The sequence below is a fragment of the Macrotis lagotis genome, chromosome 4, assembly GCF_037893015.1.
Source record: "Macrotis lagotis isolate mMagLag1 chromosome 4, bilby.v1.9.chrom.fasta, whole genome shotgun sequence".
Taxonomy (NCBI): Eukaryota; Metazoa; Chordata; class Mammalia; order Peramelemorphia; family Peramelidae; genus Macrotis; species Macrotis lagotis.
The window spans coordinates 36569422-36597125 of NC_133661.1; the positions used below are offsets into that span (position 1 = coordinate 36569422).

At 37.2% G+C, this 27704-nt stretch overlaps 1 protein-coding gene across 2 annotated transcripts in view; it reads right to left on the reverse strand.

Annotated features, from left to right (window-relative positions):
* BMPR1A (bone morphogenetic protein receptor type 1A) overlaps positions 1 to 27704 on the reverse strand; it is a 119893-nt gene that overhangs the window by 10152 nt on the left and 82037 nt on the right. For both annotated transcript variants that reach the window (XM_074232544.1, XM_074232545.1), the window contains 7 exons: positions 23471 to 23681; positions 10663 to 10828; positions 9742 to 9844; positions 6019 to 6115; positions 5296 to 5395; positions 3786 to 3930; positions 419 to 611 (listed from right to left, as the gene is read on the reverse strand). In XM_074232544.1, the coding sequence (XP_074088645.1) occupies positions 419 to 611; positions 3786 to 3930; positions 5296 to 5395; positions 6019 to 6115; positions 9742 to 9844; positions 10663 to 10828; positions 23471 to 23537 (871 nt within the window). In that variant the 5' untranslated portion in view covers positions 23538 to 23681. The remainder of the gene's footprint in view (positions 1 to 418; positions 612 to 3785; positions 3931 to 5295; positions 5396 to 6018; positions 6116 to 9741; positions 9845 to 10662; positions 10829 to 23470; positions 23682 to 27704) is intronic.

Consider the following 27704-nt stretch of genomic DNA (forward strand, 5'->3'; position numbering starts at 1 on the left):
TTCGTTTAAAAAAAATGGCATGCTAATCTAGGATTTGGGGCCATTCCTACAACTAGCAATGAGGTTCATCATAAGAAGGAGTACTGAATGGAAGTCAGTTCCCTTTTCCTCATCCACTTTGCTTTTCCAGTTTGCTCCGTATGATCAATAGATCTCATTAAGGCCCAAGGTCCTGTCTCCAAATTAAAGACAAGGAATGAAAATGGAACTATCATATAAGAAGAAGTATGGTTAAGAACCCCCACGCAGTAGGTAACAAGGATATGATACAAAAAGAAGACAAAGTGATTTGTATTTTAAAGAACTAATATTACATAACCGAGATTTAGAAGTATTTCTACAATTCATCATTAGTTAACTATCACTCCTCTCCAAAACTTGACTCAATACTTTTTCTTCCAAGACCAAATTTTCTTACCAAGGATATTCTCATGACGCATCAGAACAGTTTGGTAGATCTCTGTTTCCCGAAACCAACTGGCCTCTTCAGTTGTGAAGAACACTTTAACTGCCACCTTTTCACCCCTCCATTTCCCCATCCACACCTCTCCATAGCGGCCTTTTCCCACTTGCCGAACCATCTGAATCTGCTTGGCAATAGTTCGCTGAACCTGTCAAGAAAAAAATTGTTTTGGTGCAGTTTTTTATTCCTTTGGGGAAAAGAATTTATGTTAAAACTTACAAATTCATTTGCCTGTCAAAACATCTCCATCTAAAAGGTCAGCTAAGTGTTGATATTAATTAGAAATGATAATATATATATGAACATAATATATATGAACATAAACGAATCCTCCCATTCAAAAATGGGAAGACAATATTTACACAGAGAAGAGCCTGCAAAATATAAACAAAACAATTATATGACCATCTAAAGACTGAGTAGGGGAAAAAAGGACTAGCAATTAGGGAAGTCAGGAAAAGATACAGAAAATATGGTACCTAATCTCAACTTGGAAATAAAACTAGAAACTTTAAGAGGTAGAGATAAGAAAGGAATATATTCCAAGGATAGGTGGCAGTACGTGAAAAAAAAAGATATGGGGCTCAAGAAGAACAATGAAATAAGGGGTCATTAAGATCTGAAATTTACAATGAAGTAATCATCAATCATGGTATTAAGAAAAAAGAGGTGTTAATTAGATAAACAATATACTGAAGCAAAAAAACTCAAAAAATAAACAAAAAAGCAAGTTAATAACCTAGCATTCAATAAATCTAAGAACAGCAGTTGTCACTATTTACTGACACAATCTGACAAAAACTGCCGAGAAGACTGGACAACAGACTGGCAGAAAGCAGATTTAGGAAGACACCCTACACAATATACCTAGATAAACTGCAAATGAATGTGACCTAAGTAAAAAAAAGTTGTATTATAAATGTAGAGGAGCAAACAAGAGCTCTCGGATCCATAGATGGGGGGAAGAATGCATTAATAAACAAAGGACAGAGAGGTTTCTGAAAGATAAAATAAGCAATTTGAATTGTGAAAAATTAAAAGGGTTTTGCACAGATAAATCAAATGCAGCTAGGATTAGAAGGGAAGTGATTGACAGGGAAAATTTTATGAAAAGTCGTTCTAATAATAATGGCTTCATTTTCAAGAAATAGAAGTAATGGATTCAAATTTATAAGAATAAGAGCAACTTTCCAATTAATAAAAACTTTATATTTTGGCCTAATGAGAGAAGTAAATCTATACTTTGAACTCAAAGAAGAGGAAAAGGTCCTATTGAACAAAAATATTCACAGCATCTCTTTTTTATAGTGGCGAAGAACTGACACTGAGAAGGTGACCATCAGTGGGGGGGGGGGGGGATGAATAAATTGTGGCATAGAAATGTAATGAAATACTACTGCATTCCTGTAGGAAATTATAAATGCTAGAATTTTAAAGAATTCTGGGAAGAAATCTATATGGACTCATGGAGAATGAGAATCAAGACAATAATTTAAACTAAAACAATGAAAATGAAAAAGTTGGAAAGACTTAAGAACCGCTGAAGAAGAATGCTACTTAGCTCCTGGCAGAGAAGGCATGAATTAAAGGTGAAATGAGACATATATTTTTGTACATGGTCAATAAAGGAATTTGTTGTGCTTGACTATGTTTGTTACAAAGAGTTTCCTTTTTTTAATTCCCACTCCCACTCCCAGTGGGTGAAAAGAATAAAAATTAATGTTTGGTCATTAAAAAAACCCAATGTTTTAAAAAAAAAAGCAGCAAGAAGATAACAGACAGTTTGCCCAGCCCATAAGGTAAGTATAGGAGAATAAAGTATAAATAATCTTAAAAAAAATCAGTTGGAACTAAGCTGGAAAGCACTTTAAATGTTCAAAAGAAAAGTAGAGTTTTGTGACTGTAGGGGAAAAGGGAGCCCTTAGAGTTTCCTGATCAGGGGAATGATACATCTAACCAACTGTTTATAATGATCTCTTACAGCTCTGAGGAGGACAGATTGGGAGGTTAGGCACTAGAGACAATAGTCCAGGCATGAGGTAATTTGGGTGGAGTGGTTGAGGCATGAATAGAAAGAGGGGGCCAGATAAGAGAGACACTGACTTGACAAAACTTAGCAAGTGATTAAGCTGGTAAGGTGAGGAAGATAACTTCAAGGTTGCAAGTCTGGCAGACTGGAAAGATTATACTACTCTCTGTGGAAATTGGGAAATTCAGAAGAAGGAGGTTGGGTTTGAAGAAAAAGGTAATGAGTACAGTTTTGGAATAAGGCCTATGGAACAACTAATCTGAAATATCCAATGTACAATTAGTAACACAGGACTGGAGCTCAGCAGATATAAACCAGATTGATATACAGATCTGGAAGTCATCAACATAAAGGTGTTGTTAAAGACATGAAGAAAGTAAAAACAAACAAACAAACAAACAAATAAATAAAGAAGAGTTCATTTGTTTCTGGGAAAAAACTGAAGACTGGTCAGATTGTATAAATTTGAAAATTATCACTTTCAAAATCACAATCAATAGCTTAAAATGATACATTACACTGAAAAATACACTGCCACAAATTCTGTATATCAAACTATTCCTATTGAAATCTAGAAAATAGCATTATGTTAACAGTTCATAGTGGCAGCTGAGTGAAGGAGGGACTGTAATGAAGAAAGAACTGAGGCAAAGAGACCATCCAGCAGGTTCTCCCAATAGAACAAGGTAAGAAGGGTTGCCCCAGGTGGTGGCAGGGTCAGGGATCACAAGGGACCTTACTGCACAAGAGGTGTTGACAAAGGCAAAAGACAGGATTTGACAATAAATTAGATATGAATGTAAGAGAGAGTGAGGAATTGAGGAAGACACCTAGCTTGCTGGTCTGAGAAACTGAGATCTCCTATAAGGAGCTGCAAATGTGAAACTGGAGGTGAGCAGAGAGAATAGGCAAGATATATATGTCTAAGAATGCTTGGCAAAGTGAATCCAGGGGAGCTGTTTTTCACACAGACAGATGGTTTTAACATGTGTTTCCAATCCAGATACTAAAGTTTGAGACTGAGCTTCACAGACCATAGTCCATGGAATTCTATAAGATAAGAGCCCTTAGAAACCAATGAATTTATTTTAATAAAATTTCATTAAAATAAAAGATGTTGATGTTCCATGATATTTACTCTAAGAAAACTTTGTCTATGAACAAAAGCAAAGCTTCCAAACATAAAAAGTTTATGTAAATATGAATTATTTTTTACAAAGGTACATGGCAAATTGGAGTGAATGCTTTCCTCAGCAATAAGATTACTGAAGAATGAGGGAAAACACTATTTACCAGCAAAGGAAGTCCAGATCCACTGCCAGAACTTTGTGACTGGTCAATAAGGTCTTTCAATGACTCTCCAACTGGAATAAAAGCTTCATCCTGTTCTAGGTCACGATTATAGCAACGACTTCTTGCTATTCTTTTGCAGTGATGCCTTAAAAGAAGACAAGAGGGTAAAATGAAAAATAGGCCACACTGAATATAAGTTTAGTCTCTCCTTCTGTTTTCAGACAGAAACACACCCAGAAAAGTAAACCCTGTGTGTTAGGGGAGTTAAGGCAAACTTCCCATAGGCTCTTTCTAACACTTTAAAGTTCTCATTAGATGATACCAATTTTGTATTCTATAAATCCTCCATGTTGCAAATTCAATTTGCATTATTTTTAAAAATTCAGCAGTACAAAAGGGTTATGGGGGATTTAGAAAATACATTAAAAGCTTATTGAAAATTAAAAAAATTAAAAAAATACAAAGAATTGGAAATCAAGTAAATGTCCATCAGTTGGGGAATGACTTAACAAACTGTGGTATATGTATGAGGGATCTGCATGAACCGATGTTGAGCGAGATGAGCAGAACCAGAAAAACACTGTACACCCTAACAGCAACATGGAGGTGATGATCAACCTTGATGGACTTGCTCATTCCATCAGTGCAACAATCAGGGACAGTTTTGGGCTACCTGCAATGGAGAATACCATCTGTATCCAGAGAAAGAATTGTGGAGTTTGAACAAAGACCAAGGACTACTACCTTCAATTTAGGGGAAAAAAACCGTTATCTTCTTATGTAATTTTACTCTCTCTTATACTTTATTTTTCTTCTTTAAGGATATTATTTCTCTCTCATCACATTCAATTTGGATCAATATATACCAGGGGAACAATGTATAGACTGGCAAATTGCCTTCTGGGGGGGATGGGGGAGGGAAGCAAGATTAGGAGAAAAATTGTAAAACTCAAAATAAAATCTTTGAAAAAAAAAAAATAAAATTCTTGAACAAAACAGGATTTAAAATAACAAGAAGCATTCAAATTCATTGTCATTATCTACAAGAGATTACATCAAATAGGTATTTTTGGAGTCAAAAATCACTTTAAAACTAGAATCTATGGCAAAACTTCGAATCTTCATGTAAGGAACAAAATGAGTAATGTGAAAATCAGTAGCATTCCCGAGTTCCAGGGGAGCACGGAGGTTTGTAAAGAGGCCTTTCTTCTTCTGCAATGCATGACAGCTCAAACCCATCCATGACAGTCACTTGGGAGACATGGGAGACAGAGAAACCCCTGGAGGGACCGAAAAAGGAGCTGGGGGTGGGGGGCAGAATGTTCCTATTTGAGATAAAGGGGGAAAATGCAAAGTTTCTCAAATTCTTATGTCTCTTATTTCTTTAAAATTGACATTATCTGAAACAATTGGACTGTATCTTTTCCAACAAAAATCCACTTCAATCTTATAAATAAACTACAGTATATGGGAAATTACACAGCCTGACTATAAACAAATCAGTTCTTACTTGTAACAAAAGCAGCTGAAGAAGATGATCATAGCAATTATACACACAGCCATAGAAACAAGGACAGCCAGCCAGCGAATATTACCATCAAAAAATGGACCTAAAATAAATCATAAAAAATCGTGGTGGTAGAACCCCTAGAAGGGATCATTTTACAATGTACTATTTTCAGTTTTTATAGCATCTGATTTTGACACAGTGACAATTTAAGAAAAACAAAGATTGATGCTAATAGTCTCATGTTTCCTTCCCCCCTGGTTTCTGATAGTTCTTTTGAAATGTATTTAAAAACAAAAGGACATTGAAAATTGGTCTATCTGCTGAGAGATCAGTGCATTGAACTAGGTAGTCTGTAGTTTAATTCTTCTTTCACAGCAGATGAAAGTGAATATAGATGATAGTGAATAAAAACTGGACCTGTATACAAAGTTTTCTTAGTGAACAAAGGAAAAAAAAATTCAACTCAATAGCCCAAACATCTATGGATGAATTAATCTGGTAACATTGAAAGGTCTGTCCTAGGTTTGAGGGAATGTTGAGAAAATGTAAAAGTTGATCATTTGGTAAATCTGCTAGTACTTTTAAATGTAGTAAATATACTGGGCTTCAAATATGTGGCACAATGATAAAGAGTATTTCATCTATTATTAACAAAAGGCACTGCATATAGCATTTCAATTAAAAACCTTTAGACTCTACTCCTTCTATAGTCAATTAACCTACCTATAACAACAGGCGGTAGTGTAGGCTGCAAATACTGGTTACACAAATTGGTTCGGCAACATTCAATTGTCCTCCGTAGCTGGGCTTTTGGAGAATCCTGGAGAGGAAAAGTGAAAAAAATCAATGTTTTAACATGTTAAGAAGATAACACATTCCATAGACTTTAACACTGTACCAGTTCTGGAAATATATTTACCAATAAATGAACATATAAATTAAGCAATTATTTTAAACCAAGAACTGTGCTCAACACAAACATTAGAGTGCATGGCAGAGAAGGAAAATTTAGTTGTAGCTCAGGAAACACTAGGATAGGATCCTCTCTTTGCCCTCTAGAGATCTTGATAAGAGTACTGCATACAAATATAGTGAGATTAAGGGCCTTTCCCAAGCCCTCCTCCATCTCTAGTTCATTCCAATGGATCCTGGGCACAGCTGATCCGCACAGACTCCTCCATTAGGCTGGAGCCCCTCTTCTGTCTTTCCTAGTAAGCCCCCTGCTTAGTACAGGGCTGTGGAACCAAGTCAGTGTTTACCAGATGCAGACTGATGGACCAGACAGAGCACTAAGCCCTGGAACACAAAGACCATAGTCCCAGCCCTCAAAGAGCACACAGTTCGTTGAAGGAAACAACAAGCAAACATATACTAACAGAGATGCCATCACCTCCCCTGATGTTATGGTCAACTTTGAGGTAAAGCGGTCACATGTGAATCAGGATGATTAGAAATGCACTGGAGGAGAGGCAATCGGGGTTAAGTGACTTGCCCAAGGTCACATAGCTTATGTCAGGTGTCTAAGGCTGAATTCAAACTCCTGTCCTCCTGACTCCAGGATCAGGGCTCTATCCAGTGCACCACCAAAGCTGCCCCTTAAGATGTCAACTGAAGGGGCAGCTAGGTGGTACGGTGGATAGACCATCGGCCCTGGAGTCAGGAGTACCTGAGTTCAAATCCAGCCTCAGACACTTAATAATTACCTAGCTGTGTGGTCTTGGGCAAGTCACTTAACCCCATTTGCCTTGCAAAAACCTAAAAAAAAGGTCAACTAGAATCCAGTTTGAGATGTTTGAAAGGCAGCTGGAAATGAGAAACTGTTGATCAGCAGAGAGACTGAGACAGTGTTATCATTAGTATAGAATCATCAGAACATAAATGATAACTAAATCCATGGAAGATGTGATGACCAAAGAAGTGGTATAGAGAAAAAAGGATTTAGAACAGAATCTCAGTTAGAGGGGACCTAGATGAGGAATGAACAAAGAAGACAGAGAAGGTGAGGTCAGAAGGGCAGGAGAAGAACTAGGAGATAGTAGTGTCCTGAAAAACCTAGAGAGAAGAGATATCAAAGAGGAGAGAGTGATCATTGTAAAGGCTACAGAGGTTAAGGAGAACAAAGACTGAGAAAAGGCCACTAGATTGGCAGCTAAGAGATTATTAACAACTTTGGAGAGAACAGTTTTGGTGGGATGAAGAAGAAGATGGAGATGAGACTGTAATGAGAAGAGAGAAAGTAGAGGCACCTATTGTAGATGAGCTTTTTGAGAAATTTACTTTCAAAGGCAGAACAGAAACTGGATGATAATTAGCAGGGACGGAAGAATCAAGTGAAACATTTCTTTCATATAGGGAGGATATGGGAATGTCTGCAGGCATTAGGAAAGGAACCAATAGAGAGGAAAAAGAAAGAAAAAAGTAAAAGAAAGGGCAATCTGTTGAAAGAAATGGGATGACATGGGATTGCTTGAACAAAGAGGGGTTGATCACAGTAAGGAATAACTTTCTCAGAAGGAGACAGGTGCCAACGGCATCTAAAAGACAAGATGAAAAAGTGAGAAAAAGCCTCAATTTGTTTCTGTAAAGTATGAGACAAGGTTCTCAGATAAGAGCTGGGGAAGGGGAGCTCTGGGAGGTTTAAGGAATGATAAAAAGGACTGGAAGAGTCAATGGGAGAGGGAAATGTAGAAGGATTTTCTAGCAACAGTAAGGGTTCAGATGAGGTTATATAACCTAAATTTGTAAGAGGACCAAATCAGAAGAGTCACTTAATTCTCTTCATTTTCATTCAGCAGTTATATGAATAGCGACAAAGTCAGCAAAAGGTGGAAGCAATCTAAGATTGAGGTTTAGCAGGGTGCAATCAATGATATAAGGGGGCTCCAGGGAATCAAACTGGTTTGTTAGGGAATCAAGAGGGGAGAAGTGACTAGTGGCTTGTAAAGGAATGATGGCCTAGGACAGTACTGGAGGGTCAAGGGACTGGAGATTAGAGTGAGGATGAAGAATAGAGTTTCATATGGGAAGGCAGAGGGAGAAGTAGCCAGTCAACAGATTTCAAAGTACATATAAGATACACAGAGATGAGAAGGAAGGTGACCTTTGAGAAGACAACATAGCCTGAGAGATCTAGATGTTCTTTTGCAGAAGGCAAAGTCATTTCAACTGAGTTTTGGAAGAAACCACAGAGGTCAAGAACTAGAGGGGAAACAGGAGGAGCATTTCAAGCTCAAGGAGAAGGCAACAGGCTGTTCTCAAGAAGTGCTTGAGTGAGTGATGCTGTGGAGAGAGAAACAATAACCTAGACACAATGACTTTGAGAAGGAAAGATTTCACTCAAGTTTATTCTGTTATGTAATTGAGGCTCAGGATGAAGTCCTCCTTCAACAGACCTCCATTTCTGAAGGAAATTTCAGGGGAAAAAAATCTCATTGATAAAATTTTGGGTTTAGAACCCAAGGACTTTTGTTGACTGGCTTCTCAGTTCTCATCACTAAAACTTCACAGCTCTTCTGTGTCACCTCTTCTCCTCTAGCAATCAACCAAGTAAGTGTGGCCTAAATTTGTATTTGGCTTATCTATAAACTTCAATATTCTGAAATTCTGAGCCTTAAAAACAGCGTAGAAGATGGCTGCCCTAAAAACCAACACTTTCTAAGATATTAAATGACTTTTACGGGGGGGGGGAGGGGGGAGCAGTGTCTCAAGACACAAGCATTCTCAATGAAGAGGTAGTCATTACAGCACTAATGTGAAACATTTTTGTTTTGCTTCTACTGACTAAAGAAGTTCATCTGACTTTTCATCCCAAATAGAGGATATGGTTCAGAGGTCTAAATGGTGAATGGAGGTTACTGGAGCTCTACATTCTCAATTTCAAATTCCCTTAGTCTCTGTGTGACATTAAGCAAACCATTTCTGTTACTTAGTTTTCAAATCTATAAAAGTAAACCATGATGACTGATCTCACAAAATACATGTGAACAATAATTGTTAAAATTATGAAAAATTATGGAATCATAATATTAAAAATAAATAACAATATATGTATATATATGTGTGTGTGTGTATATATATATATATATATATATACACACATACATACACACACATATAATCACAAATTGCAATATAGCCCATTCTTCCATACAACATTTAATTAGGGTTAGGTAGCTGTAGTGGATAGCGCACTGGTCAAATCCAGTCTTACTTAGCTGGTGACCTTGGGCAAGTCACTTAACCCCAATATCTTACAAAAAAAGATTCAAAATAAAAGATATTTAATTAAATGATGAACTTGAAGGAATTTTAGAAACCAATGGATTTGGACACATTTTACAGATGAGCAAACTAAGGCTGCAGCATTCAGAACTGACTCTCATCACTGGTTCCAAGGTGGCAGTTCACTGAACAATGGGACCTCACAGGTCCCAAGTCAGATCTTACCTTGCACTGAAAATCTGAACCTTCATACTTCATACAGCCTGAAGCTAGTGTTGTTTCTCCTTGATCATCTTCTTCTATGATAGCAAAGCAATGACCGTTGGTTCTGAAAGAAATGCAAAGACTCCCTTTCAAAATGACCTCCTCCATCTGGACTTCAGCGAGACCCAACCCTGGGCACCCTGTGTCCTGAATGGACCAGGCAGGGGCTTCCAACCTGGAGAGCAGAGCCACCCCACCTCCCCACCAGCCCAGGACAGCCGGGTCCTTGGAGGCTCAGACGGCCTTGACCAGCCCCAATGTCTATGAGAGGATGTTCAGTGCAGAAGACCCAGTTAGAGAGAACACAGGCTGACTGAGAAGCAGGAGGGAGACCGCCCCTGGAAGCCTTCACAGGCCTGTGGGTGAGGGGGAGAGTGAGGAGGGAGGAAAGGGTGGAATGAGAGGATGAAAAAGAGGGGAGGGGGAGAGGAAGGAGGAGGGGAAGGGAAAGGGAGGAGGGGGGAACAGGAGGAAAAAGAGGGGGAGAAGGGAGGAGGCTGCCAAGGAACGGACTCCTAGAGCCACCAGGGGGCGCGCAGGCCAAGCCTGGGATCCGACCCCTGGCCACATTCCGAGGCCTCAGTGAGGAACCAGGCTGGTAAGAAGGCCCGCCTTCTCAGCTGCCCTCTACCATCCTCCCTCCCCCACAAGCAGGGCCGCTGGGGGGTGGGGCTGGGCCGGGTGGGCTTTTTTTCTTTCTCTCTTTTTAAAACAGGAGGAGCACCGGCCTCTGCCCCATCAGTCCTGTCGCCCCGGGGGGGGGGACACTTCCTCTGTGTCCCCATCCATGCCGACTGAGGCTCCGTGAGTTCAGGCTCTGCCTCCTTTTGGTGGGGAGGCCTAAGGCCCTGTGCTCAGGAGCCAGGGTGTGCCCCCACTCACATGCAGGTGTTGTTGATGGCATCATCCGGGCAGTGGCCCGAGCAGTGGCACTTCAGAAAGGGCAGAGTGTCCTCTGGCGCCAAAGTGACCCCATTTTCTGGCTTCTTTTGAGTTTGGTCTGACTTCATTTCTGTGCCATGGAGGAATCGACTGTCTGGATTTTGCCCTGCATATTAACACAGAGGAGACTTCTAAGCACTCTAAAAAAAAATCACTTGAATTGTTATGCATACATAAATATTTTCAAATGTCCTCAGAATAATATAAAACACTGTATGGTTTGAGAGCGAGCCTTTTCAAGCCACTAAAAAAAAAAAAATCTACATGCTGTTAATGGGAACTTTCCTCCAAAAGATTTATTTGGCTTCACTAGAGCACTATATACATAACATAATACAGAGTCCAGAAGAATCTAAAGATAATCATTATAGAGACTGAGACAAATAACTTATCTGGATTAATTAGTTAAAGCTTTGACAGTTACTGCTATCATATACACACAAATTTACATCTATGTGTAAGTGTGTGTGTGTGTGTGTGTGTGTGTGTGTGTGTGTATTTCTGTATTTCCTTAAAGCTTTTGTGATGAGCTTTGAATCCAGATAGAAGGTTTGGATTTTATTCCGGAGGTTAACAAAGGAATGCTGGAACGACTTAAGCAACAAAGTGACCTGGTTCAGAGTTGTGTATTAGGAATACCAGCTCACCAGATGTGCCGGAGACTGGTCTGGAGAGAGAAGGCCAGGAGGCAGAGACACCAATTAGCAGTCCTGCAATAACTTAAAGGAGACCTGCCGGGTATAGCCAAGCGAGTAAAGAGAAGTGAGCAGATGCTAGATGTTGTAGAGGAAAAATCAGTAAGACACAGCAACTGATTAGATGGGGTGGGATGGGGGAGGGGGCCTGGTAAAGGCGGGGGTGGAGTATGAAGAAGAGTAAAGGATTCAGGAAGCCCCCACTGTTGAGAACCCAAGTGACCAGAGAGACAGTGGTGTCCTCAAGACCAGAATCAGGAAGAGGAGTGAGTAGATTGGGCTACTAAATTAATCACATGGTATTTTTTAAAGACTCCACTATTATATCTGGGTGTGGATTAATGACAGCTAAGCATCTTACTTGGGAGTCAATTTATTAAAATAAAGGAACTGTGAGAGTACAGGAACTAACCATCTATTTTATCTGGTGTATTTCATTGTACAAGACCAGTTTATTAGTAATTGAATGTTATCACTGGATATCTATTTGATGGTCTATTGATAAAAAGTTTTCTTACAGAAAAGTTTTAAATTAAAAACACACTATTCCCTTTGGTATTATGTCTGACTATCATAACAGCAGAGACCAATTGCTTCAGAGATGCCCTGAAGCATATAAAATGACCAGAATCATTCCCTCAGGTCTGAGTCTTTCACACATTTGAAGATTTGGGGACAAAGAGGAAATGAAAGTGCTATAAATAGATTTCATATACTACAATGAATTTAACTATAACATAGCCTAAATGAAAGAATTTAGTCATTTTTGCTTATACTATTGAATAGATGGTAATAACAGGGATTTAAAGCAGAATCATAGACCCACATATACAAAAATACTTAACATAGTACTATTTGTTGTAGTAATGACTTGGAATCAAAGTGGGTGCCCAACAAGTGGAGGAAGGTGAATAAACTGAAGCAGATGAATGAAATGGAATATTACTGGACCTTAAGAAATGATAGGAGTGGCTAGATGGTGCAGTAGATAGGGCACCGGCCCTGGAGTCAGGAGTACCTGAGTTCAAATCCTGCCTCAGACACTTAATAATTACCTAGCTATGTGGCCTTGGGCAAGCCACTTAACCCCATTAGCCTTGCAAAAAACCTTTAAAAAATGATAAAAATGATAATATCAGAGAAACCTGAAAACGATGCTTAAGTAAAAGAAGAACAAAAAAATTTACAGGATAATCACAATAATAAATGTAAAAAGAAGAAACCTTGAAAGAGTAAAAATGCCACTCAATGCCAAAATCATAATGTCTAAAGACTGATGCAGACACAGGCTGCTGCCCACCTCTAGTCAGAGGTGTTAATGTCAAATATCCACAATAAGACATGAAATTCAGATATGGCCAATGCTTAAAATATTTTGCTGCACTTGTTACAATGGAAAGTTTCTATGAGAGAGGAGAGGAGTTTATGGGTAGTGACTGAAGAGAAAAAAGGAGGGAAAAGCATCTATAAGGATTTTAAAAGTACGCAGATGAGGAAATTCAGGAAAGGCATTTCTGTCACTAACAAATTTGGTATCTACTTTTAAAAATTAAAGCTGTCTATCACAAAGATTATACAGTATGGTTAGTTTGGATTTTTTTCAGGAATGGGAGATTAAGTCAGTATTAAGAAAACTATGAATAGGACATTAATAACAAAACCAAAATGATACAATTATATCAATAAATGCAGAAAAAGCTATAGTCAAAATACAACAATCATGTTAGATGCATTAAAGAGGAGAGAAATAAACAGACATCATTAATGTGATAAGTAAATAATGCCCAAATAAATCAAGAGAAAGCATTATCTGTAATGGAGAAATGTTCAGTTCTGTACAATAATATCAGAATAGAACAAGAATGTTAACTGCCACCTTTAGTATTTTATAGAGGTTCTCTAAATGTTAACCATTGCAGTAAAGCAAGTAAAATAAATTAAGTATCTGCAAAGGGGAAACAATATGAATTCTTTAAGCAGAGGCTAGGATGATTCATTTAAGCAACCCCAGAGACAATCAGAAAATTAATTGAAACAAACCTTATAGCAAAGTAGCAGAACATAAATTAAATTCATATAAATCATTAGTCATTCTGTATTCTACCAACAAAACCCAGAAAAAAGAGATAAAAGAAAAGTTCCATCTCACATATATACAAAATGTCTAAACAATTTGAGAATATAACTACCGAGAGATGTAGGAATTATATGATTACAATTACAAAGCTCTCTTTAGAGAAATAAAGGCAAATAACTAGAGAGATGTTCATTACTCATGTATGAGCCATAGAAATACAATAAAAATGGCAATATTACCTCAATTCACTTTTTCAGTGCCATTCCAATCAAACTACCAAAAAGGCTATTGTATAAAATTGGGGAGAGGGGGCTCATTTGGAGGAAGATTCTCAAGGGGAAATAAAGAAAAAAGTGATTAAAAAGGTGGCTCTGAAATAATAGAGCTTAAACTATGCTACAAAGCAGTAATTATCAAAACTATTAGTTACTGAGTGAAAAACAGAAAAGATGATTAATGAAACAGAAAGTATGTGACATGAAGATGGCATAGTAATAACATGTTAAATAAAGCCAAAGACCCCAACTACTCCAATAAAGACTCACTACTCAACAAAAACAACTGGAAAAACTAAAAAGCTGTTTACCAGAAATTAGGTGTAGACGGATATCTCATATCATATAAGTTCTACTCTAAATGAAAAAAGCTAGAAAAGGACATATGGGGGGGGGGGGCTAAAGGATCAAGGGAGAAAGATGTTCTTCACAACTTTGGCCAGGGCTAGGAAAGATCACTGAAGCTAACAGTCAGTTTGATCATTAAGGACAGCAACAATAATGATAACTAGTGTTTCTATAGTTTCTATATAATTTCTATATATTTCAGACTTGGTAACTATTATTAGGTAGTTGTTCGTTATTATTATTATTAATTATTATCATTATTATTATTATTATTCCCATTTTATACCTGATGAAACTGTGAGAAAGACACAGGCTAAGTGTCTTGTTCAGGTTCACAAAGGTTTTGTCGGAGACAGAATTTGAGTTTTGGTCTTCCTGATTCCAGGTTTGATATTCTATCCACTGTATCAATTCAGTTAAAATTAGAAGTGAAACAATTCACAGGGAAAACTCTTTGTAGCAAATTTTCTTTGATAGATGCTTCATAACTTAAGATATATGAAGAACTGATTCACATTTATAATAACAAAAGTCATTCTCCTACAGACAAATGGTCATAAGATATGAAAGGTTTCTCAGAGAAAAAGAAAGTTATTAATAGTCATATAAAAATGTTACAAAGTACTATTAAGAGAAATTCAAATTAAATAAACTTACCTTTTACTAAATAGTCATAAAATTGGCAAATATGACAATATAGGTTAAATGATAATTGTGTGAGTGGCTTGGGAGCACAGAAACACTAATGCACTTCTGGTGGAGCTAAGAATTGGGCCAACTATTCTGGAAAGTAATTTGTTATAATACCCCAACAGTCACAATATTATCAGATATTTAAGGCAAATAAAATAGAAAGAAGGAAAGGATTCATTTATTTGAATTGGTACTTCTTGTTGTAGTAAAAAAAAAAAATCAAGAGTTTGCCCATAATTTGGAAAATGGTTAAAACAAACTATGGTACATCAAGATAATGGAATATTATTGCTATATATGAACCAACAATGGGGACAGATTCAAAAAAAACTGATTCGATTTGCATAATAATGTGCAATGAAGTAGAACTAGGAAAACAATGTAATCAATTCACAACATTTTTATGAAAAATAATTTTGAAAGACTTAAAAAATATTATCAATGAACTTAGCTACTATGACTCCAGAGATAATAAAGCAAGATATCCATTGCCAGACAGAAGAATTAAGAGAACTTAAATACAGACTGAGAAATGAATGCCTGATCATGATCAATGTTTTGCCCAGCTTTGCCAATTTACTGTCAAGTCCCCACCCCCAGTTAACTGGGGGAAGGAGGATTTGATAGAGGAGATTACAAGTCATGCTAATGATGAGGTTTGTCCTTTGTCCTGGAAGAGGACCTCAACATCAGGGAGGTGATGCATGTGAATTGGATTTAAGTGAGGGAGGATTGTGCTATGTTACCCTCTTCACTTTCTCCTCTAGTGCCATCTGGGAGCAGTGGCCAGATATGAATCAGGACAACTGGAGGTGGCTCTGGATGCAACACAATCAGGATGAAGTGACTTGCCCAAGGTCACACACAGTAAAAGTCAAGTATCTGAGGCCGAATTCCAACTCCTGTCCTCCAGTCCCTAGGACTGGTGCTCTATCCACTGAGCCACCTAACTGCCCCAATCATGCTTAAGAATAAAAGTGTAAAGGTGGAGTGGAACATAGCCCATAGTCAAACACTGCCTTCCATCCTTAACTAGAAAAATAAGTCACTCATTTATTTTTAGATTAAGAATTAAAAAGTCAGGGCCAGTTAGGTGGCATAGTAGATAGAGCACCGGCCCTGGAGTCAGAAGGACCTGAGTTCAAATCAGACACATAATAATTACCTAGGTGTGTTACCTTGGGCAAATCACTTAGCACCACTGCCTTGCAAAAGCTATAAAAAAAAAAAAATTCAAAGGTCTTTGAACTAAAATGACTGCACTATTTCATCGGGGAAAGGAAATTTGGCCACGCCACAGGGATGATTCCGCCCCCCCAAAAAAATCACCAAAAATTGCTAAATTGAATTTAAAAGAATCTGACATCCAGAAATTGAAGCATGTCTGATATTCCTGAGGAGAAAACAGAAAGGAAGCTCAGAGTTTGGGATTGTAAATGTAGGCAGAGTGGATGATGACCGGATCTCAGATCCACCTCTCTGTGGCCAAAGTGAAGAGAAGGTTCAGGGCAGGCAAGGTGAGATGTTCAGGCAGATATCAACATAGGTATTGAATTCCTCAAGTATCTAGACATGGGTTGAATCTATGGGCCATCATTCTATTTGGCACCAATTTGCTTCTATCGTTTGATTTCATTTAGAGCAGAATATCAAAAATATTCAACTCTTCTACAAGTATGACTATTAGATTCCAAGACAAAGATCTCACATAGAGTATCAATCAAAATATAACCTTTTGGGGGCAGCCAGGTGGCAATAGTGGGTAGAGCCCCAGGCCTGAATTCAGGAGGACTTGGGCTCAAATTCGGCCTCACACACTTACTAACTGTGTGACCCTGGCAAATCACTTACCCCCAAATGCCTCTAAAAACAAACACCCCCCCCCAAAAAATGTAACCTTTTAATAGTAGGAAGAGTTTATAGCACAACCTAGTATAAGGCACAGGAAACAAGTCTCAGACAGATCTCGGGTGCAGATGTGCGGCCCTGGACAGCTCATTCACTCAGTGCATGAGGAAACTCAGACTAGGACTACAACACAACTGCTGACAAGCACTGATGGAAGCTTTTTCGGTGGGAAAAACCCCAAACTGAGTTATAACTACCAATAAATGTGAATCTGGTATTCCAGAATTGTAAGTTGTGGTGCAGGAAACTCCCTCTATCCATGCAGGCAAGCATGATCTCAACATGCTGGTACTCCCCCAGAAATGCAGCCTGCAACCTCTCTACACCTTCCCCATACTCCTGTCTATACTCTCCCCTTCATCCTCCACAATCCATCTGCTCAACACACTAGCATTCAAATTCGAGGTCTGCACCCCATTCCAAGGGTGAAAGGTCAGCACCATTACATCTCTCTCTCTCTCTCTCTCTCTCTCTCTCTCTCACTTCGAGACTGGTACAACTCCTTTTAAACGTGCTGTAGATGATATCTTTTGTTGGCTTTTGTGCAAGTTATTTTTGTGCAAGGCAATATTGTACAGTCCGCTGATGCTTAATATAGAACTTTCTAGATTACCCCCCAATTTTTATTTCTTTGTAAAGTGAATGTGGAGTGAGTGTAGAACAGAAATAAAAGTGCTAGGCCTGGAGAAGCTTAGGTTCAAAATCCACCGTTGCTATTGGGTAACTATAGGCAAATTCATCAGACTATCAGCCAGCACTTATTAAATTTATATGTGCCAGACACAGTTTTAAATGATAGGAATACAAAAAAAAGGCAAAAAACAATTCCTGTTCTCAAGGAGCTACCCAGTCTAAGGGGAGGAGAGAATATGAAAATTACTATGTATTAATTAGTAGCTAATAATTAAAAAAATATACACAGGACAAACTGTAGATAATGTCAGGGAAAGCACTAAGATTATGGGAGGGGGGAGGGCTTCTTGCAGAATACAGAGCTCTAATTAAAATCTGAAGGAAGCCATGGAAGTTAGGAGACAGAGATGAGGAGAAAAGGTATTCCAGACCTGGAGGCTAGCCAGTGAAAATGCCCAGAGGAAGAAAATTAGACTGTCTTGTAAGAGAATCAGCGAGGAGTCCAGGGTCAATGGATGTGGAGCAAAGTAAGGTATAAGAAGACTGGAAGGGGGCCAGGTTATCAAGGGCTTTAAAAGTCAAACAAAATTTTCTATTTGATACTAGAGGTAATAGAGCATTAGAGTTTTCTGATTAGGGTGTCTGCATGTGTGTGTGTCTGAGAGTGAGAGTGAGAGAAAGGCAGGGAGGGAGGATCAGATCTGCACTTTAGAGAGAGCAATTTGACAGTTGATTGGATGATAGATTCAAGCAGGGAAAGATCTGAGGCACAGAAACCCTCCAGCAGACTGTAGTCAGACTCCAGGCATGAGATGATCGGGCATGCACCAAGGTGGAAGTGGAGAATAGTGCAAATGAGATTTGATATCAGACTTGATAACTTAGTGACAACTCCCCATTTTCTCCCAGTTCCCATTCCATTACCATCTTTAGACAGAAGACTCTCTCATATTTGCTTGTCTAGCCCTAAACTCTCTCCTGACCTCCAGTTTTCCATCTTTAACTTCCTAGATACCTTGATGACCCACAAACATCTTAAATCAATATATCCAAAACTAAACTAATTCTTTTACCCAAACCTTTTTTCTTGTCTTCCCTATTGCTGTCAAAAGTATGAGTCCTTCTCAATACTCTTCTCCCCCCTTCCTATTCCCCCACCCACCCAGCATGAAACCCAGGTGTCATCCTCAACTCCTCAATGTCACTTCCCCTTGCACAGGGATTAGCATGTAGCAAGAATTAAAGAATATTGGTTATTATTATTTACAGTCATGCAACATTACCAAAAAAAAAAAAAAGACTGATCACTGGATCATTGGTAGGTCCATTCAAATGCATTTGGACACAAGACTTTCTTCTCATCTACTCTTTTGAATGATTTTGTTAGGTTGAATTCTTTCAAGTTGCAGATTTCACTTAGAAGTCTCAGAAAAGGCATGATCTTCCCTTCTTTGCAAAAACTATGGACTGTCAGAAATGATCAATGAATTGACTAGCTTTATTCAAATGATATTTTGTTCTTTTTAATATCTTTAATATCTAATATCTTTTGGGGGATGGCTTAAAGAGAACAACAAAAGAAGGATACAGCTGGAGATGAAAATGTAAAAACAAAATAAGATTAAAAATTAGTAAGATTCTGTAGTATTCTAGAATTTAATGAAAGCAGCAAAATGTCAGGGGCGGCTAGGTGGCGCAGTGGATAAAGCACTGGCCTTGAAGTCAGGAGTACCTGAGTTCAAATCCAGCCTCAGACACTTAATAATTACCTAGCTGTGTGGCCTTGGGCAAACCACTTAATCCCCATTGCCTTGAAAAAAAACTAAAAAAGGCAGCAAAATGTCATCTCTAAAAGGCAGCATCTGGGGAACCTCACCATCTTCAAACCTTTCATCAATTTCCTCTGATTTCAGTCTCATTCATGGAAATTTGTTTTACACATAGTGGTTGTACCATTTCAGAGATGAGGACTGTACCATTTCCAACTATCACCTGGAGAAAGTTTTCATAATGAAACTTAATACGCAATGGTAATAAAACTCATCCAGGTGTAGTCAGTCATTGGCTTACCACATTTTTGTTACCTGAAATAATTTCTTCCCTTTGAAGTCACTTTTTTCTTCAATATGTAGATCCATTCATAAATAAAGCAGTAGCTTTATTCATTTATCATTTATTGGGTAGTCCAAAGGTATATTGGTTAAAAAAAACACTTTCAGATCCACCCAGATGGACCAGTGGAATAGACTAGGTGCAACAGCAGGAAATGATTACAGTAATCTGCTGTTTGATAAGCCCAAAGAGTCCAGCTATTAGGATAAAATCTCTTTGATAAAAACTGCTGGGAAAATTGAAGTTACTATGGAAGAAACTTAGATTAGACCAACACCTCACACCCTTCACCAAGATAAGATCCAAATGGATACAGGATTTAGACATAAAAAACAATATTATAAGCAAGCTAGGAGATCAGGAATAGTTTACCAGTCAGATCTATGGAAAGGGAAACAGTTTATGACTAAAGAAGAGATAGAGAACATCACCAAAAACAAACTAGATAATTATGATTACATTAAATTAAAAAGCTTTTGCACAGACAAAACCACTGTAACCAAGATCAAAAGAAATGTAGTAAACTGGGAAACAATCTTTACAACTAATGTTTCTGACAAAGGACTCATTTCTAAAATATACAGAGAACTGAGTCAAATTTAAAAAAAAAGTCATTCCCCAATTGACAAATGGCCAAAGGATATGCAAGGCAATTTACAGATGAGGATATCAAAGCAATCCATAGTCATATGAAAAATTGTTCTAAATCATTACTTATTAGAGAAATGCAAATTAAAACTTCTCTGAGGTACCACCTGACACCTCTCAGACTGACCAATATGACCAGAAAGGATAATGATCATTGTTGGAAAGGTTGTGGGAAATCTGGGACACTAATATAATTGTTGGTGGAGCTGTGAACTCATCCAAACTTTCTGAAGAGCAATTTGGAACTACGCCCAAAGGGCAACAAAAATGTGCATACCCTTTGATCCAGCAATACCACTACTGGGTCTATACCCTGAAGACATGATGAAAAAGGGTAAAAACATCACTTGTACAAAAATATTCATAGCAGCCCTGTTTGTGGTGGCAAAGAATTGGAAATCAAATAAATGTCCTTCAATTGGGGAATGGCTTAGCAAACTGTGGTATATGTATGTCATAGAACACTATTGTTCTATTACAAACCAGGAGGGATGGGAATTCAGGGAAGCCTAGAAGGATTTGTATGAACTGATACTGAGCAAGATGAGTAGAACTAGAACACTGTACACCCTAACGGCAACATGGGGGCGATGATCAACTTTGTTGGACTCGCTCATCCCATCAGTGCAACAATCAGGGACAATTTGGGGGTATCTGTGATGGAGAATACCATCTGTATCCAGAGAAAGAACTGTGGAGTTTGAACAAAGACCAAGGACTATTACCTTTAATTTAGAAAAAAAACTGATATCTTATTGTCTCATCTTGCTATCTCTTACTTTGTTTCTTCCTTAAAGAAGTGATTTCTCTCTCTTCACTTTCAATTTGGATCAATGTATACCATGGAAACAAAGTAAATACTGGCAAATTGCCTTCTGGGGGGGGGGGGATAAGATTGGGGAAAATTGAAAACTCAAAATAAATAAAATTTTTAAGTACAGATCCACCCAGATATGCCAAAATATTTTCAAACTTAATGATGTTCAAGAGAAACTTCATTTCTGAACATATACTGAAACACTGTGGCAAGAAACTCCACTGGTGATTTCTAGATAATTTAAGATCATGAAGGTCACTTAAATCTTCAGTTGCTAAACAATGATCGGAGCAGAGAAGGCTTTCTTCCCATGGGGGCTCAACATCTCGTTTTTCTCCTATCCTGTCATGCCACCAAGGTCTTCATCCAAATTTTCTATTTCTGGTGGTTTCAGTACAGATAGTTCACTACACAGAACAGTTTTCATGGCTGATGGCAGATTTGGTACAATATGTTTAAACTTGGGGGTAGTCCCTAATATATTTCTTAAAGAAAAAAACTATCTGAATCATTTTCAAAATTTTCTCTGAATTTTCAAATGATGTGATCTATATATTCAATCAGTTACTAAGTAGTTTAATACATGGGATACTGTTGTAAAACCCAAGCTTTATCTATTTTATAACCCAAATAAAGTCTGCATGTTTTCTTACCTGGTGAAAAAAAGAAGTTTAGTTACAAAAGTTAGCACATGGCATAGTTAAAATTATTCAGATGACCAGAATTTATGAGGCATAATGAAAAAATGTTCTTAGACTGGGTTTCCCATTTCATGCAGTCTGGAAGCACAGTGCTACTTAAGGGTCCAATCCCAACTCTGAGAATCACAGAAGCTTTGACCTGATCCAATTCCAAACTATTGATCAAATAGAAATTTCATAACAGATTTTTCAAAAAGAAAAGGAATAATGTGCTTATTTAGGTTATCAAGAAAGGTTGATTCTTACTGGACTTTTCTATTATGAATTTTGATGACCAAGTATCAGTTTAATCACAGGCTAACAGATTAAAAATAGAGTCAGACTCAGAGACACCAACATGTTTATAGCAGTACTTTTTGTGATAACAAAGTCGATGCCCATCAACTGGGAAATGACCAAACAGATTGTGTTATGTAAGCAAAATAGATTGCTGTACTATAGGAAATAAGAAATATGATGAATACAGAAAAGGATGGAAAGATTTTTCATGAACAAATAATGAAAAAGAGAAGTAAATAGAGCCAAGAAAACAATATACACAATGGTTACAGCAATGTAAACAGAAAGAATAACCATAAAAATATCAAAGCTGAATGGTGCAAAACTATAAAGAACAAGCATGCCCTGAAACAAAAGATATTAAAAGATTCTCCCAGAAGGCCCACAAATGTTGTACAATACACATATTTAAGACTTTTTTTTTGTTTTTTGATTAGACATGCTGATTTTTTCCTTTTTCTTCTTTAAAAAAATATGATTTATGTTATGGCTTTTTGGAAGGTAGAAAAGGGAATACTGGGGAAACTGGCAACTATAAGGTGGTGTTTCCTGTATGATTTACAGGGATTTATTTTTAAAATGTCAGGATGGTAAATGTTTGGGGAGAAAGGAGAAAAATGTGACAATGAATCTCACTATCAACTATAACATTTTTGGTTTATAGGAAGGCCAAGATTCATATTCCAAATTGTTTAATGAAAGAATTTACATATTATACAATCTTACTTTTTTAAAAGGATATTTTTAGGATCGTTTTGTATTTTAAGTTAATGAGTAAATTATATATCAAAGACTATAAAGTAAATATATATTCATGGGTACCATTCAATATTATTTTAATGGAAAACTGTAGGGTTAACTTGTTAATGAAACATTAAACCTCAACACTCAGCACAACTTAGGAAAAAAGCAACTTTTTATTGCTGAGTAGCCTACTAAAGAGAGTAAAGATAAAATACAAGTTCTGTATAAAATTTTTTTTTATGAAATAAAGAATTCTTTTTGGTTTTAAATCTTATCATGAATTTAAATATATCCTAAATAAAATCAGGAAATAATGTGCAAAACCAAATGGGCTACTCACTACTTTCTATTTGAAAACTTTAAACACATAATAAACAGCAAAACTTACATATGGCCTTTAAAATCTGGCAAATTAAGACACTATAGTGTTCTGACTATAGCAATACACTTCAGGCTTTAACACAATTTGAAAAGTATCTTTATTAAAAAAGATAATATTTTTCACAATATTTGTATTTATTCTTTGATCTCTTACATCTTAGTACAGGAGTTTTGCTAGCAAAAATATTTTATTATTCAAGTCATAGATAAGACCCAAAAAAACTTCTTTACCTCAGTTCTGCTTTATGCATTTTATTGCCTTAAGAACCAGTTTTCTAACAATGGCTTATGCTGAAAAGTAACTTGGTACAGTAAGAGGAAGTAAGTTTTTTCTGCAGCATACAAGATTTTAAAATGAAATAGATCACAATTAATTTGATTTCATTATTTTACTACCAAAAAGGGAGAAAAGATTATTTATATGAGAATGGGCTTACCTTGAACGTAAAAAATGATGAGCAGATAGGCTCCAAAAAATGTGATGTAAATGCTTAGCTGAGTCATTGTTCAGTTTTTAATCTTCTCTGTGAATTGTTCCCCTGAGCAATCAGTCTAGTTACTTGATAAATTTTAAGCTTGTCGGCTTGGTAAAATTCTGCCTGCAATAGTTTGATAATTACTCCAACTTCTACGGCTGTTTCCTGCTTCCTGAAAGATAAAATGAAAGTAACGTAGTGAGTAAACTTAAATAATATAAAGCTTTCTCAGACCAAGAAAGGATTAAATGTAAAAACATGTTTTCAAAAGTCTAGATACAACTGAATCAATGCAAAGACTTCTTTTTACTGATTCAAGAACTGCTTTAAATAGGATTTATTAAATCAAATTTTAAAACACTGTATACTGTTAAAAGCATCTTAGCATTATAGTTTAAGAAAACATTTAAGAATCACTCAAAGCTCAGAAGGAGTAGCTAGCTTTGAAGTTAACCTTAAGACTAGTCAAATACAGTTAGGATAGCAGACCTTTAACAACTTTCTCACCTTCTCTTTAAGCTAAGCAGAACCTAGCAAGCATTCAACTATAAAAAGATCTTCGATAGTTTCCATAACTGGTGCTACCCAAGAAGGTAAGTTCACCTGACTACAAATCATGTCTAACTGGCTTTACTAGCATTTAAAAAAACCCAAAATATTAGTTCATCTTAATAAAACTAAATAAACTCGATCAAACTATAAGAACACTGTAGAAATTCTCTCTCAGGGTGCTTTAAAAAAAGCCATTATTAACAAATGTAATTTCAGTTCTTAAATGTCTGGAAAACAAAGACTTATTTGTATGGAATCAAGTCTACTATACTCTAGTTACTATGTTAAGCACAGGGATATAAAGGTAAAAGACAGTCTCTACTCTCCAGGAGCTCACAGAAGGATGAGGGAGACAACATACATACAAACAATTTTGTACAAACAAGCTTCATATAGAATAAATGAAAAATAATCAATAGCAATAAAGCACTGAAACTAAGGGAAAATGAGTAAGACTTCTTGCAGAAGGGGGGATTTTAGCTGGTTCAAGAAGAAAACCAGGGAAGCCAGGAGGTGAAAATGAAGAGGAAGAGCATCCAGGTCTGACAAGCAGAGTAAATGCCTCCAGAATAAAAATGGAGTGTCTTATTTGAGGACAGTAAAGAGACCAAAGTAACTGAATTTCAGAGTCCAACAGGATAAGGGAGAAGCAAGGGAGATTAAGGTATAAGAAGAATATGGGAAAGATAAGAAGGGGTCAGATTGTTAGAGGCTTTGATGCTGGAAGTGATAAGAAAACACAGGAGTTTGACTCCTGACACTGTTCCTGTGACCCTGAGCAGATCAAAAACCTCTCCATTCTCCAGGCACTTTCCAAGACTTTCAAGTTGTATCTAGTAGCAGAGAGATAGACTAGCATTGAAGAATAAGATGGACATTCCTAAACTTGACCAACTGTATTGATTTCTTTTGTTTGACTTTACTTACTGATGGAGTTGGGGGAGGGCAGCAAGTTAGTGGGTAGTAAGAGATTAAAAATTAATATCAACAAAACATTTCAAAATCACAAAAGAAAATGCAAAGGTTCAGAATGGGGATATGATAGAAGACAATTTCATTATAGGTTGTTAAATTTAATGTAAACATAAAAAACCAAACTAAGCAGAAGTTCACATGATCATATACAAACTCTTTGATAGAGCAAAATATTTGTGTTTGTAGAACAGTTGCTGGTCTGCATTCCTCATGGAAGCTTCCTTGCCAGGAATCTTACCTCATTTAAAGCCCTGTATCACCTCTCTCACCTGATCTTAATTTCCCAGGGTGACTATTATAAAAATTTGATTCAATGGGAATCTATCCTTCTTTTTTGAAAATTCTGAAATCTGCTATCCCAAAACACCTGTCAGAATATACCAGGTTTCCCTCCTTCTCAACCATAAATTATAAGATACCCTATGGATCACATAACTTCCAGCCCAACAATCTAATTTCTCCTATTTAGTGAAAACTGGATCCAGGCTTTGTTCCTTCATCTTTTCAGGCAAGTCAAGAAATTATTTAGTTGCTCTGTTCTGAATAAGAGATTTCTCTACCAGAGGTTCAGATAAGTGAAATCCCCTAATTCCTGGCAGTTTGTGAGTGCTTTCCTCAGCTCTTCCATCTGAACAGTCCTTCACACTGTTGACAACATGTTTCCCTTCCTTCTTCCACTATCTTTACCCTCCTCCTTGCTTGCTGGGTCTCTTCACATGAAGTCATCTCCTTACAGTATTCCTCTGTCCCCCCTCCTCTTTTTAATTCTTTTTTGAATATAGTCTTCCAAAATAATTTTCTAAGCATTAGTTTCATCCCACAAAATCTGAAGGTCAAATTTGCTTCCTTGGGGTAGGATGTATCTTTAATTTACCTAGTTTGTTAATTATGTCTCGATTTTTTTTCCCAATTGTGTATAGAGAGCTGAAAACATGGCCCTGTTCTTGGATTCTGTCTTGAAGAATCTCTACTATTATATATGATATAACTCTATTCTACACAGATGCTGGAGGTGAAAAGGAACCAGTGGAGTTCATTGATTAGGGGTAGGGGTGACATGGTCAGATCTGCACTGTAGAAAAAAACAATCTGATAGCAAGTGGGTGATGGATTAAGGTGGAGAGAGACCTGAAGTAGGGACAGGCGGAAAAGTGTTACAGTTGTTCAGACATGAAGTGATGAGATCCCACATCAGTATAGTAGGAGAAAACCACGTATACAGCTGTTGTCTATCTTTCATTCTCAAAGAAGATCATGACACATGAGGATGGGTGATGCCATTGGAAACAATGTAAAGATTATCAGATTGCCTTCGGGGGGGAGGTTGGGGGGAAAATTGTAAAATTCAAAATATTACCAAAAAATGATAGTTAGGAACTACTACTGCATATAATTGGAAAATAAATAAATTATAAATAAAATATTTATTTTAAAAAAAAAAGGAAAAAAAGAATAGTAATGCCATAACATACAAGTGAATTGGATTTAAATAATGGGAGTGGAAGGAAGAGGGGAACTGTGCAGTCACTAGCTTCACTTTCTCCATCTGGATCTAGACAACTGGAGTTGGCCCTGGATGCAGGGGGAGACTGGCCTATTAAAGTTAGACCATTCCCAGGTTTCATTTTGACTGTGGAGATGTCCATTCAATGATTAAGGTTAGGTAAGAAGAGAGAGATGAGATAAAGAAGCCAAGAATGATCACTTTCAAAAAAAATTAAGCTGGGAGGGCAAGACTATCAGGATTTCTCAGTTATTAAGTCAGATTAAAAAAGAAGTGAAAAGAGCTTTTTTGCATAGTCAAAAAAATTAATCTGAAGGGGAGGTCCTCAGGGTTTCTGAACAAAAGAGAAACAACTGCTATTTAACTGCTATTTACATTCACTCTTAAAACCATCAGGTCCTAACAATGACCAAGTGGGCTTAACCTGAAACCCCACTGTTGGCCAAGGGAGGAGAGCCAGAGTGATTTGGGCTTATATATCCGAGATGTCATAAGGCAGAACTGACAAGACTTGGCAACAGACTGGGATGAAGCGGAGGATGAAGGGGGAGAAAGAAGTCTAGTATGGCCTGAGGATATGAACATGGGCGACTAGGAAGATGGAAATGTAAGTTAAATGAGGAAGAAGATGGAGCAAAAGAGAAAGGTAGTACATTAAATTTTGGAATACTGAATTTAAGATGTCTATGGATCATCTATAGACGTTGGGATAAAAACATGTGGGAATCATTTAGCACAGAGATGATAACTGAATCCATGGGAACTGGTGAGATCACTAAATGAAATAGTATGGAAGAAGAAATGAAGAGTGGTCAGGTAGGAGCACTGTAGGATGCTTCTGATTGATGAGCAGGACTTAGATGAAGATCTAGCAAGAGTCCCCAGAAGTACCATTCAGACAGGTGGGAGGAGAAATAGGAGAAAGAATTGTCAATAATATAACAAAAAACAGTAACATAACAAAAAAACACTTCATCCTACAATTTCAAAGTTTCTCAAACTTCTTTCTTTTTTTAATTTTTAAAAATCTTTTAGTTAAGGCAATGGGTTAAGTGACTTGCCCAAGGTCACACATCTAGGCAATTATTAAGGGTCTGAGTCCAGATTTGAACTTAGATCCTCCTGACTCCTGACTCCAGAGCCAATGCTCTATCCACTTAGCTT